Below are 11,589 nucleotides of genomic sequence, written 5' to 3' on the forward strand. Positions count from 1 at the left end.
CATTGTGAAGGAAAAATACTCAGCATGAAAAGAAGAAAATCACTCTTTTGAAGTGGAGTAGTGATAAAAAATAACAGCAGAGACATTGTGAAGGCCTGACTTCATAGATCTCTCTGCTGCTTTCTTCTTGTTTTCAGACAGAGGGCTAGAAATAAGATCCAGACATGGGCAAAATAAGGATTGGTAATGAAAGGAGATGGAGTCTGGGGGGTGAAGGAAAAAGGGGGATCCCTTTACATTCATCTTTAACTCATACACCACACTATAGGCTTCTGGCGACAGTCAAACTCCATGTTTCCGCTTTATTGCTAATGACATCCACCATCTCTTTATGATAGCACTAAAGAGGCTACAGGAGTCTCAGGGAGCATCGGCTTTTACACAGCTAATGACCACGGAGGAGAGTAGAGCTGTCCCACACATCCCCGATGGCACACAAAGATGCATGAGAGTAGTAATGTACAGAAACAGAAACTGTTGCTTTTAGTTCAGTGTATGTGTCTTTACTGTATAACTCATGCATTCATCTTTATCCTGGTCAGAGTGGATCCAGGGCCGATCCTGGGAACACCGGGTGTGAGGAGGGAATACACTCTGGAAGGGATTGTATAGTACTATGTGCACATACAATTTAGAGTCACTGGTATACCTACTAGCATGTTTTTGGGAGGAAATACACATGGACATGGAAAGAAACATTCACAGAAACTCCACATAGACAGCATCCAACCAATAAGCTTGGTGATCTCTGTTTAAACAAAAAAAATGCAGTATTTCTATCATATGTTGTTTTGTTTTTTAAATGATTGTTAATACAAAATATCTTTACCTTACTCCTCTAGCTTTCTATTATTTCACAATTATTGGTAGCAATCATTTAAAGAAAATCAGCGGCTAATTATATGAATTGTATTGATGTGAAATTTGCCATGCTGTATGATGGTGCAGTAGTTACACCCTTAGGCTTTAAGTTATGATCAAAGGATCCAGAGGATTTAATCCCCACTACTGACAAGAGACAAGCCACCAAAGCTCCAGTGGCAGCAAGTGTGAATGAAATGTGGTGCAAGGAAAAGAGCTGACTGTCTTTGTTTACCACCACTCTAATGGTGTAAGAGAATGAAGTATGATTTAATTCCATCAATACCATTCTAGTGACATCGAGAATGTGCTCGATGTGTACCAAAGACTGATTTGCAAAAGTACATACCCAGAGACCAAATGAGGGACGATCAAAGATACCTTTAACTCATCCGAATCTGATATGGCCTAGAACTTATACTTTGCACCTCCTTCATTTGGTTGCATTTGGGCCACCATGCATTGGACCCATCTTGGTTGCATTAGACCCAACTTTCCCATCTCAGAAAACTTAAAATTAACAGTTTCACATCTGACTGTTGAAGTGCAGGCACATATTTTATAAATCTATTCATGTGGACATCTGCAAGACTCCCATTGTTACTATAGAAACAATGTATTAGAATGAGTTTATTAATATAAGCCTGTAATTTGAATGACAGCTGGCACTATTGTCAGAGCTGCTGTTATAGAAAATTAATCAACACCTTCTGACCAGTCAGTATCAAGAGTTCAACAGGGCTGTGGTCTAAAAATCAAGACTTTAATACTACAACTTTGAAATTACATAACTTTATAACTATAGAGGATCTTGTGCACCCAGATCACCAGCTTGACCAGCTTGATCACTGACCAGATACAACACCATTTATTATCATTCAAGTAGTTGTTCATAGAGATGTTTGTTTGTTTTTTTGTTTTGTTTTTTTGTCAGCAAATAAGACATATTAAAATAACAGTGCATATAACACAGCACTGAGAATCAACTAAATGCCAAAGAGGACAGTGGCTGCTTTTCAACCTAAATTTCAATCTACGCAACTGCTCCAACAAAGTATTGGGCAACATGATAGAAATGTTTCTGCACTAATGGAACCTCATAGGATGCTGACACTCCCAGTAAACTGTTGGCAGGGCAAAGGAGGACATTGTTGCACTCTTTCACACACTCCATGTGTGTGTGTGTGTGTGTGTGTGTGTGTGTGTGTGTGTGTGTGTGTGTGTGTGTGTGTGTGTGTGTGAGTAAGAGAGAGAATCCATTTAGAAGTTACTGTTTCCACAACTGTATTATTATCCTTTGAGAGAGAAGAAGTGCAACTAATTAAAAAGACTGTGTAAGAGAGAGAGAGAGAGACGGCCTGAGAGTGAGAAACAGAAGATGAGGCAGAAGACAGAGGAGGCTAATTAAAAGGAGGAAAAATGACAGGGGGAAACAGAGAGGGGGAGGGCTGATCAGGGCTGGAAAGGAGGGTGAGAGCGTGAGGGAGTAAAAGAGAAGAAGAGCCAAACTGGCGATTCTGCCAAATTGCCTGACTTTGACTCTGGAGAGAGAGAGAGAGAGAGAGAGAGAGAGAGAGAGAGAGAGAGAGAGAGTGGTGCTTCTGTACAAAAGGGATCAAGGGAATGTGACTTGGCAAGTGCCAGAGCATAGGGGTCTATTGAAGAAGAAGACAAACGAGGACCAAGCTGAAACAGCAAGAGAACACTAATAAAGAGTCTCCAAACATAGACGTTTTATTGCGGTGAGAGGGAAAAGGACAGAGACGGAGGAGAGAAAGAGAGAGAGAGAGAGAGACAGAGACAGAGAGAGGCGTGCTGCTACACCAGACTGTCTGATTTACTTGCAGTTATTTGAGGGTAGAAGATCTGCTAAAAATTTCCTCCAAAGGATCCAGCGCTGTTCTGGTTCTTCATCCTTACACCAATTCACTTGGTCAGAAGAGAAGAGCTGCTAAGCCATGAAGAGACCTCACGATTACAGTTCTCCAGATTCAGATGCGGATGAGCTGATCGATGTTGGGCAGGAGGACAGTTATTGGTGAGGATTAAACTTACACATATAAACACCTGGAGCTTCACTTTTCCTCCTCAGTCCTCCAGAGGGCACTGCCCTGTAGAGGGGACTGAGCAGGCACACCTACCTCAGGTGGAATATGCATGCATGCAAAAAGTATTTTGAATTATTATTTTGTTTAATCCTAAATTTAGTTGTCATAGACTGGAGGATTGACTGTGGTGGCTCCCAAAAACTGGATTTATATATTAGAGAAACTCCAATAAGGACTAACTGGTCATTTAGAAATTAGAAATCTGATTTTAAGTGGTACCTGGTGGGTTGTTTTTTTTTGTTTTTTTTTGCTAGCAATTGGAAATGTCCAGCTATATCAGAACAAGGAATTAGCAACAGTTCATCATTGAAGGTTAAGTTTAGATTTAGGACAGTGGCAACCTAAATATTGAACACCTTAGTTATACCTTAAAGAGTGAGCCAATTACAGCATGTGTTTATTTTTCATTCAAAACCAATTAAATTAATGAGAAAACATTGTGTGATTGAAAGAAATACAAACTACAGTATGTGTGACACATGCTGAATAGAGTTTTTGTAAAATGCTGATGCCCTTTAGATCATACAAGTGTGTTGCATCATGCTATAATAATAATAACAACAACAACAACAACAACAACAACAATAATAATAATAATAATAATAATAATAATAATAATAATAATAATACAAGGATTCTGACTTTTTAAACTAATTACTGTTAATAACTTATTTAAAGCTATAAAGTCTTATATTTTAGTATACCAGTACAATATTATTTTATATTACTTTATTTCAGAAGTGGATGGTGCTCATGTGTATTTGCCTCAGAAACAAAACCATGCATGTCTAAAGCCTGACTTCACTTAGATAATTGTTATTCCTCATCGTAGCATCGATTAGGCCTAACTGGGAATGTTTTGTTTAGTGAATCCAGCTCTCTTCAAAAAGACACTATATTGAGTTTGCTTTGTCAAGTCAAGTCAAGTGGCTTTTTTATTGTCATTTCAACCATATACAGCTGGTACAGTACACAGCGAAACAAAACAACGTTCCTCCAGGACCATGGTGCTACATGAAACAACACACTAACCACATGTGATAACAGAGAAATAAAAAAAGACCTGCACATTTCTACATAAAGTGCACATGCAGACGTGTGCACACAACACAAGACAGTACAATAACTACTAAAGCAGGACAATGGGTACAGTGAGTGACAGTGTAGCACCGACCAGTTCACAGGTCTAGTATGTAAGTGTCCGATATAACAGGTAGTGCAAAACAATAACAATACAATACAAAAGGATTTTGTACTGGTGTTTTGTACTGCATGGAAAAGGCGGCCATTACTCTTCCAGTCTGATCAGCCTGTAAACAGCTAGCACTGTACAAAACTGTACATTAATCTCTTGGGAAAATGCTTGTTGATTATATTATGTCATTTAATTCACTTTCTAAATTGTCTTTGAACAATCACTGCATGGTGACATTCAAGCAAATTTTGCTGAGTATCCTAGAATACTGCAAGAATTGCTGGGGATTCCCAGCTTAAATATCACTATCAATATTAAATAATATTTTTTTAACGTAATGAAAGATTATGTTAACAAAGCATGTAGACATTTGGACAGCATGGTAAAATATACAAAGTTGGCTTAGAACTAGAAGAGTGTAAATATCATATTGAGTGAAAAACAATTACATGGTTTCATACCACAGTGCTGTTGAAGTCTTGGTTCTGATTGGACAGAAGGTGTTGATTAATTTTCTATAACAGTGGCCTTGACAGTAAAGCTAGTTTCAAGACAAAACACAGGATTATATTAATGCGCTTGTTTCTATAGTAACAACTATTTCAAAGGGACATGTACATTGGCTGATCACATAAATCAATAAGTCTACCAATTAAAGGACTTTAAAAAAGGTGTTATCATTTTATTAAAACAAAAATGTATCATCATTGCTATAGTGATATTTTTTCTAAACAGTGTGTTTATTTAACATTTACAGGAGGTGGCTCTGCTATGTAAGAGTCAGAGGTCACACTGTTGTGTTTGTCCGTCTAACTGTCGTGTTGAGGCTTTGAGGAAATAACAGATTTTAGCTGTTATAATAAACATGATAATAGGAACTAACTAGTTTCATGGACCATCCATGTTGTGTAATGTTTACTCATTAGTAAATTACTGTGGTAAAAGAGAAATAAAACATTTTGGAACATGCTGTTATTGGAAAATAATGAACAACTAGGTGATTAGATGAACATTCACACAGTCTATACAATCAAACAAACAAACAAGAACCCAGATTCAGTTTCTAAATGACGCCTTGAGGGTCAAAGGTCAGTGTTAACTTTGGAGACTATAGATAGTTATGATGGTCAAGATCACAGGTCAAATAGTCAAAAAAGAGTGACCAGTGTGAAAGCAGATCTTAAGACATTTAGCTGGTTAAATTTTCTTATAAATATAAACGAATGTGCCCTAATTCCAACACCATTTGAACATTAACAGATTTCCATTATCCGCTGATCCTTTAGAGAATGACTGTCTTCATTCTTTCACTTTTTATATATATATCTGTCACAGCTTTCCAGACAAATCAGGAGCAGATTTAAGAATTGTTCTCAAGTTTTCCTTTGAAACGCAGCATAAAGAAGTTTCATAAGTACATGTTTTTAAGCTTTAAACTGACATGTGCAAATTATGTACAGTCATGGAAACGTTTAGTGCTCTGTAAGAAATGTGTGTCTGAAGTAATAAATATCTGTGTTGGCGTCACATTATGTTTCAGTTTAGAGATCAAACGTCATAACATAATGAGCGTGTCTCTGATCAGTTATGGTCTTTAGATGAGAGTAAATATGTTTAAGTCACCAGGAATACACAAGCAAACAAATAGTGTAATGATTCTGGAGGAGAGTTAGCAGGCCAAAGCAAACCAGATCCACACTGAGAGGTCCTTCAGAGGATTGAGGAAGACAAAGTGCATGCAAATCCCACTGTTCTCTCGTGCCCTACAGACATATAATCATCATGGCTTAATTTTTATAGTTTTTTTTTTAGATGCAAGAAGCGTATCATATCAGCCAGGCGCTCCTGTGTCTCGCTGTTCTTTGAAATAAATTAGATTGAGTTTGATGATGTGCAACTATGTATCTGTATTGTATTAAGCACAGTAATGACAACAATATGCAATGACATCAAAGCCTTTAATCTGTCTTTCTTTTGCTCTCTTTCTCTATTGCACACTTTTCTCTGGATTTTGCTGTCTCAGTTCTGTCACTGGGTCCATGTCTCCCGGCAGTACATCACAGATCCTAGCCCGCAAGAAGAGAAGAGGGGTAAGTTTATTACTCTTCCTCTCCTTTTCTCATTTACCCAATTCAAACATCAATGATGATATATCTAGGACATGCAGTTTATTGCATTATGATTTTTATTTTCCCATCCAAACACTTTCTGTAGATAATTGAGAAGAGGCGCAGAGACAGGATCAACCATTGTCTGTCAGAGCTGAGGAGACTCGTGCCCAGTGCCTTTGAAAAACAAGTATGATAGTCATTAATGCAACACACTCATGAGTTTGATAAGTAGTACTCCAAAACTTTGATAATGCTGGATATATCATTTGTTTGTGTTTTTAGAGCCTAATTGTTTGCAAAGTGAATTGCTATTGCAGCAAAACCATTATCAAACCTTCCCCTTCACCCAAACTGACCCCACCAGCTCTGTTAAAATTATCTACAGTGGTGCTTGAAAGGTGCTAGGATTTTCCATATTTCTGCATAAATGACCTAAGACACCATCAGATTTTCACACAAGTCCTAAATGTACGTGAAGAGAACCCAACTGAACAAATGAGACAAAAAATATTATACTTGGTCATTTATTTATTGAAGAAAATGATCCAATAGTACATATCTGTGAGTGGTAAAAGTGGTAAAACCTCTAGGACTTCAGTTAACCTCAGTTAATTTGAAAGTGAAATTAGAGTCAGGTGTTTTCAATCAATGGGATGACAATCAGGTGTGTGTGAGCACCCTGTTTTATTTAAAGAACAGGGATCTATCAGGGTCTGATCTTCACAACATATGTTTGGGGCAGTGTATCATGGCATGAACAAAGGAGATTTCTGAGGACCTCAGAAAAAGAGTTGTTGATGCTCTTCAGGCTGGAAAAGGTTACAAAACCATGTCTAAAGAGTTTAGACTCCATCAATCCACAGTTAGACAGATTGTGTACAAATGGAGGAAATTCAAGACCATTGTTACCCTCTCCAGGAGTGGTCGACCAACAAAGACTCCAAGAACAAGACGTGTAATAGTCCACGAGGCCACAAAGGAATCCAGGGTAACTTCTAAATAACTAAAGACCTCTCTCTCATTGGTTAATGTTAATGTTCATGAGTCCAACATCAGGAAAACACTGAACAACGATGGTGTGCATGGCAGGGTTGCAAGGAGAAAACCACTGCTCTCCAAAAAGAACATCGCTGCCCTTCTGCAATTTGGTAATGATCATGTGGACAAGCCAGAAAACTATTGGAAAAATGTTTTGTGGACAGATGAGACCAAAATAGAACTTTTAGGTTGAAATGAGAAGTGTCTTGTTTGGAGAAAAGAAAACACTGCATTTCAGCATAAGAACCTTATCCCATCTGTGAAATACGGTGGTGGTAGTCTCATGGTTTGGGCCTTTTGTGCTGCATCTGGGCCTTTACAACAATCACTGATGGAACAATGAATTCTGAATTATACCACCGAATTCTAAAGGAAAATGTTTGGACATCTGTTCATGAACTGAATCTCAAGAGAAAGTCTGTCATGCAGCAAGAAACAACACACAAATCTAAACAAAACTAAGCACGCAAGTCGTTCCAGCAAAGAATGGGTAAAGAACAATAAAGTTAATGTTGTGGAATGGCCAAGTCATGGTCCTGAACTTAATCCAATAGAAATGTTGTGGAAGGACCTGAAACAAGCAGTTCATGTCAAGAAATCCACCAACATCCCAGAGCTGAAGCTGTTCTGTACTGAGGAATGGGTTAAAATTCTTCCAAGACAATGTGAAGGACTGATCAACAGTTACTGGAAATGTTCAGTCACAGTTATTGCTGCACAAAGGGTTCACATCAGATACTGAAAGAAAAGGTTCACGTACTTTTTCCACTCACAGATATGTAATATTGTATCATTTTCCTCAATAAATAGATGACCAAGTATAATAGTTTTGTCTCATTTGTTTAATTGAGTTCTCTTTATCTACTTTTAGGACTTGTGTGAAAATCTGATGATGTTTTAGGTCATATGTATGCAGAAATGTAGAAACTTCAAAAGGGTTCACAAACTTTCAAGCACCACTGTATATCTTATGAGCTACTGTAACTTTTTGAGAGTTAATTTCCGGGTCAGAAAAACAAAATGGCTCCCGGGTGCCACAACAGAAAACCATTCGCCCTATTGTTAGGAAATCACAGGTTTGAATCGCAATGATGCAACATCCACCTGTAGCCGGGAGCCAAGGGAGCAAAACTGGCTGTGTTGTCTGAGTGGGTAGGACAGCATACTCTCTCTCCCCTGTCAATCAAGTGACACAGCATATCATGTTTGCATGTGGAAGAGGATAGATAGCTCTTTCCGGTGTGTTACACTGCCATGTGATGCAGCATGAGCAGCAGTTTGAAAAGATGCTGTTGGCTGGCTGCACATGTCTCAGAGGAAGCACATGTTAGCCTTCACCTTACCCAGTTATTAGCTGTTAAAACCAGAAGCGGGGGGGGGGGGGGGGGGGGGGGGGTGTATTTAGATTGACATAGCAATCACGGTATAATGATTAATTATAGGTAAACATGTTTAAACATTATGACCTGCACCTTTACAGTAATGTTTAAGTCAATCCATGGAAGTAAAAAGCATGAAAATAGATTTAATTCACTTTTTCTGGATAGGGTTCATCTAAACTTGAGAAAGCTGAGATTCTTCAAATGACAGTGGATCATCTCAAATTGTTGCATGCCATGGGTTCAAAAGGTGAGTGGATTAAACATATTTTTCTGTATGTTCTACATTTTACATCCACATTCTAAAAGACACAAGTTGTGTTAAGAGAGAGTACCTGTGTACTGAAATGTGATTTTACCTTGAAGGTTATTTCGATGCTCGTGCACTGGCTGTAGACTACAGAACGTTGGGATTTCGTGAGTGTGTGGGCGAGGTAGTGAGGTACCTCGGCTCTCTGGAGGGTGCAGATTCTTTAGATCCTATTGGTGCCCGTTTGGTGTCCCACCTGAGTCATTGTGCCAGTGAGCTTGACCCTCTGCATCAGAGCCCAGCCACTTTGGCCTTTCCTCCTTGGCCTTGGGGCTCCTTCCCTCAGCTCAGTGCCTCCTCTAGCCCAGCTTCCTCTTCCCCCTTTCCTCCTGCCAACCGCCGACACATGGCCCCTCATGCTGCTGCGACTCTTCTGGCATACCCCTCGCCAACCATGTGTTTAGCGCCACTGGGAAACCAGAGGGCACTATTGACCCCTGCATTATCTCCAGTGCACAGGATGTCCTCTGTTTCATCACACCCTCATAGACTGGCACATCCATCCACAGAGAACTCAACTGTTCCCTCACCTTTGCATTCTGTCCCATCGCATTCTCATAACTCCTCCTCCCCTTCCTCTAATTCCTCTTCGTCTTCCCCCTCCTCTTCATCCGCTGGACATCCTCAGGTTTCCTTCAGACCCTTCGTTGCTCTGAGATCTCCAGCCCCACTGATCAGGGTCAGCAAGTCTGCACACACTTGGGGAACAGAGATCGGGGCCTTCTGATTCATCTAATATCGTGGACTTTTGACAAATATGCAACTCATACCTTGTTGGGACAAAAGAGCTATGATATCACGAGTAATATCCATTTGGGTTATAGTTATTACAAAATGTTAAGAATGTATCCTCTTAACGCTCCCTATGTTGTTACTTAAAAACTAAACCCAAATAGTAGCAATCGAACAATGCAAATAGTGATACATCCACATTAAAAAGCAATTATATATTATTTAAATGAAAAGACAAGTTTTAACTCCGTGATATTCTAGATTTTTTTAATGCAAGACTGGTGAATGGACTGGTGAAAATGGTGTCTTTCTCAATATAAACACAAATTCCATCATCTCTACTGATGTATTTTTCTGTTTGTTTGCTTATTTGTTTCCTCAGTCATTTAATTATCTTTTCTCAGATTCTCATCTATGTTATCCATTTGACATGAAATTGCTTGTGGACATTTCATAAAGATAAAAGTGCCTTTTCAAATCAGTGTGTTACATTATTTTTTTCTCTGGGTGCGTCAACCAACTCCCAAACATTAGGTGGCAGCAAAGTAATAGTTCATGTAAATGAATTACATGACATCAGTCAGCTTGTAGTCAGCATATGCTGGAACAGAAGTTGAGTTACTGTATGTGTCAGCATTAGCTCAGTGTGTTTTTGGCATTAAGCGTTACTCCGAGCTTGATGTGGCTTTGGGAGGATTACTTGCAGACCAGAAACCATCCTTTGGTGTGCAATATAATCAGTGTGCCACTTTGTGTTTTCCTGAGCCCTCTCAGAGAGGATGATGGGAATGGTGGAGGGAGGAAGTGAAACGTGGTGGCGGTTAGCTGACTATCTTTGCCATCAAGAGTCATCTGGTCAGAGCTGCATCTCATATCACATCCACTGTTTATTGCTCAACAGTCTGTACACTGTAATTTGGATAAGTCTGCTGTCTCTCAAAATTACACATTTGTCCTCATGCATGCACGAGACTAAGCTACTAATGACACATTACTAACTTTGTCAACAATGACCATACAGAAAGCTTTCTATAAACATAGTCATACACAATCAGGAAAAGATACCATTTGCCATAAGCAGGATAAAGTGGTTACTGGAGATCAGTGAATTAATGTCGAAACCTGGCAACCCTTCCCATGCGTTTCTGCCATTCTCTGACCTCCCCATTAAAGTAAAAACCTTGCTCTCGTGAAATTTTTTTTTTTTTTGTATGCATCCTATGGGATCCCAATGCACACACCTATTCTGAAGGTTTCGTGAACCTGTATTTGTATTTAACATTGTATTCATATTGTAGGATGCATTATCTGTTCCATTTGAATGGGTTTTTTTTTTGTGTGTGTGTTTCTTTACATCCCTAGTCCTAGATATTGGAGCATAGAATGCATAATAATGGCTTAGTGGATCTAGCCACCAGTTGGGAGCCAGGTGTGCAGCCCAGGAAGGCTGTTCGCTATATGTAGGCAGGAATGATGAAGGATGATGCCCAAAGCAAAGAGAACTCGTAGTCTGTCTCAAGGTACCGCAATATCTGGGAATGAGTTAAAGGGTTAAAAGGTTCTAAACCAACGATTTACAGTGACAACAAGTGACGATTGCCCATGTGTCCGGCAGAGAATTGTTGGCAAGACACGACCATCAAAGAGGAGACAGATATCCTGCCACAGAGGCCAGTGTCAGGCTCCAAACAATCCAATCTGTACCTCAATGTTGGAACTAGGTGGATAACATAGTGCATTGTAGTAAATCCGTTTAAATTAAATATTAAAATCAGTTTAAAGTTCCTCAGATCCATATGCAAATTAAGTTCAAAATCCGTGACCCCACCATTAGTTCAACACTACTACAATATTA

The 11,589-nt window shown here is 39.1% G+C and overlaps 1 protein-coding gene across 1 annotated transcript; it reads left to right on the plus strand.

The window, feature by feature from the left end:
* The first annotated feature begins 2,186 nt into the window (after window positions 1–2,186).
* heyl (hes related family bHLH transcription factor with YRPW motif like) lies at window positions 2,187–10,970 on the plus strand. The gene is made up of 5 exons (XM_017454003.3): window positions 2,187–2,899; window positions 6,188–6,254; window positions 6,379–6,462; window positions 8,861–8,942; window positions 9,059–10,970. Exons 1-5 carry the CDS (start codon window positions 2,820–2,822, stop codon window positions 9,727–9,729), a joined length of 984 nt encoding a protein of 327 aa, XP_017309492.1. The 5' UTR covers window positions 2,187–2,819; the 3' UTR covers window positions 9,730–10,970.
* The last annotated feature ends 619 nt before the right edge of the window (window positions 10,971–11,589 follow it).

The sequence above is a fragment of the Ictalurus punctatus genome, chromosome 24 (genome assembly GCF_001660625.3).
Source record: "Ictalurus punctatus breed USDA103 chromosome 24, Coco_2.0, whole genome shotgun sequence".
NCBI classification, from domain to species: domain Eukaryota; kingdom Metazoa; phylum Chordata; class Actinopteri; order Siluriformes; family Ictaluridae; genus Ictalurus; species Ictalurus punctatus.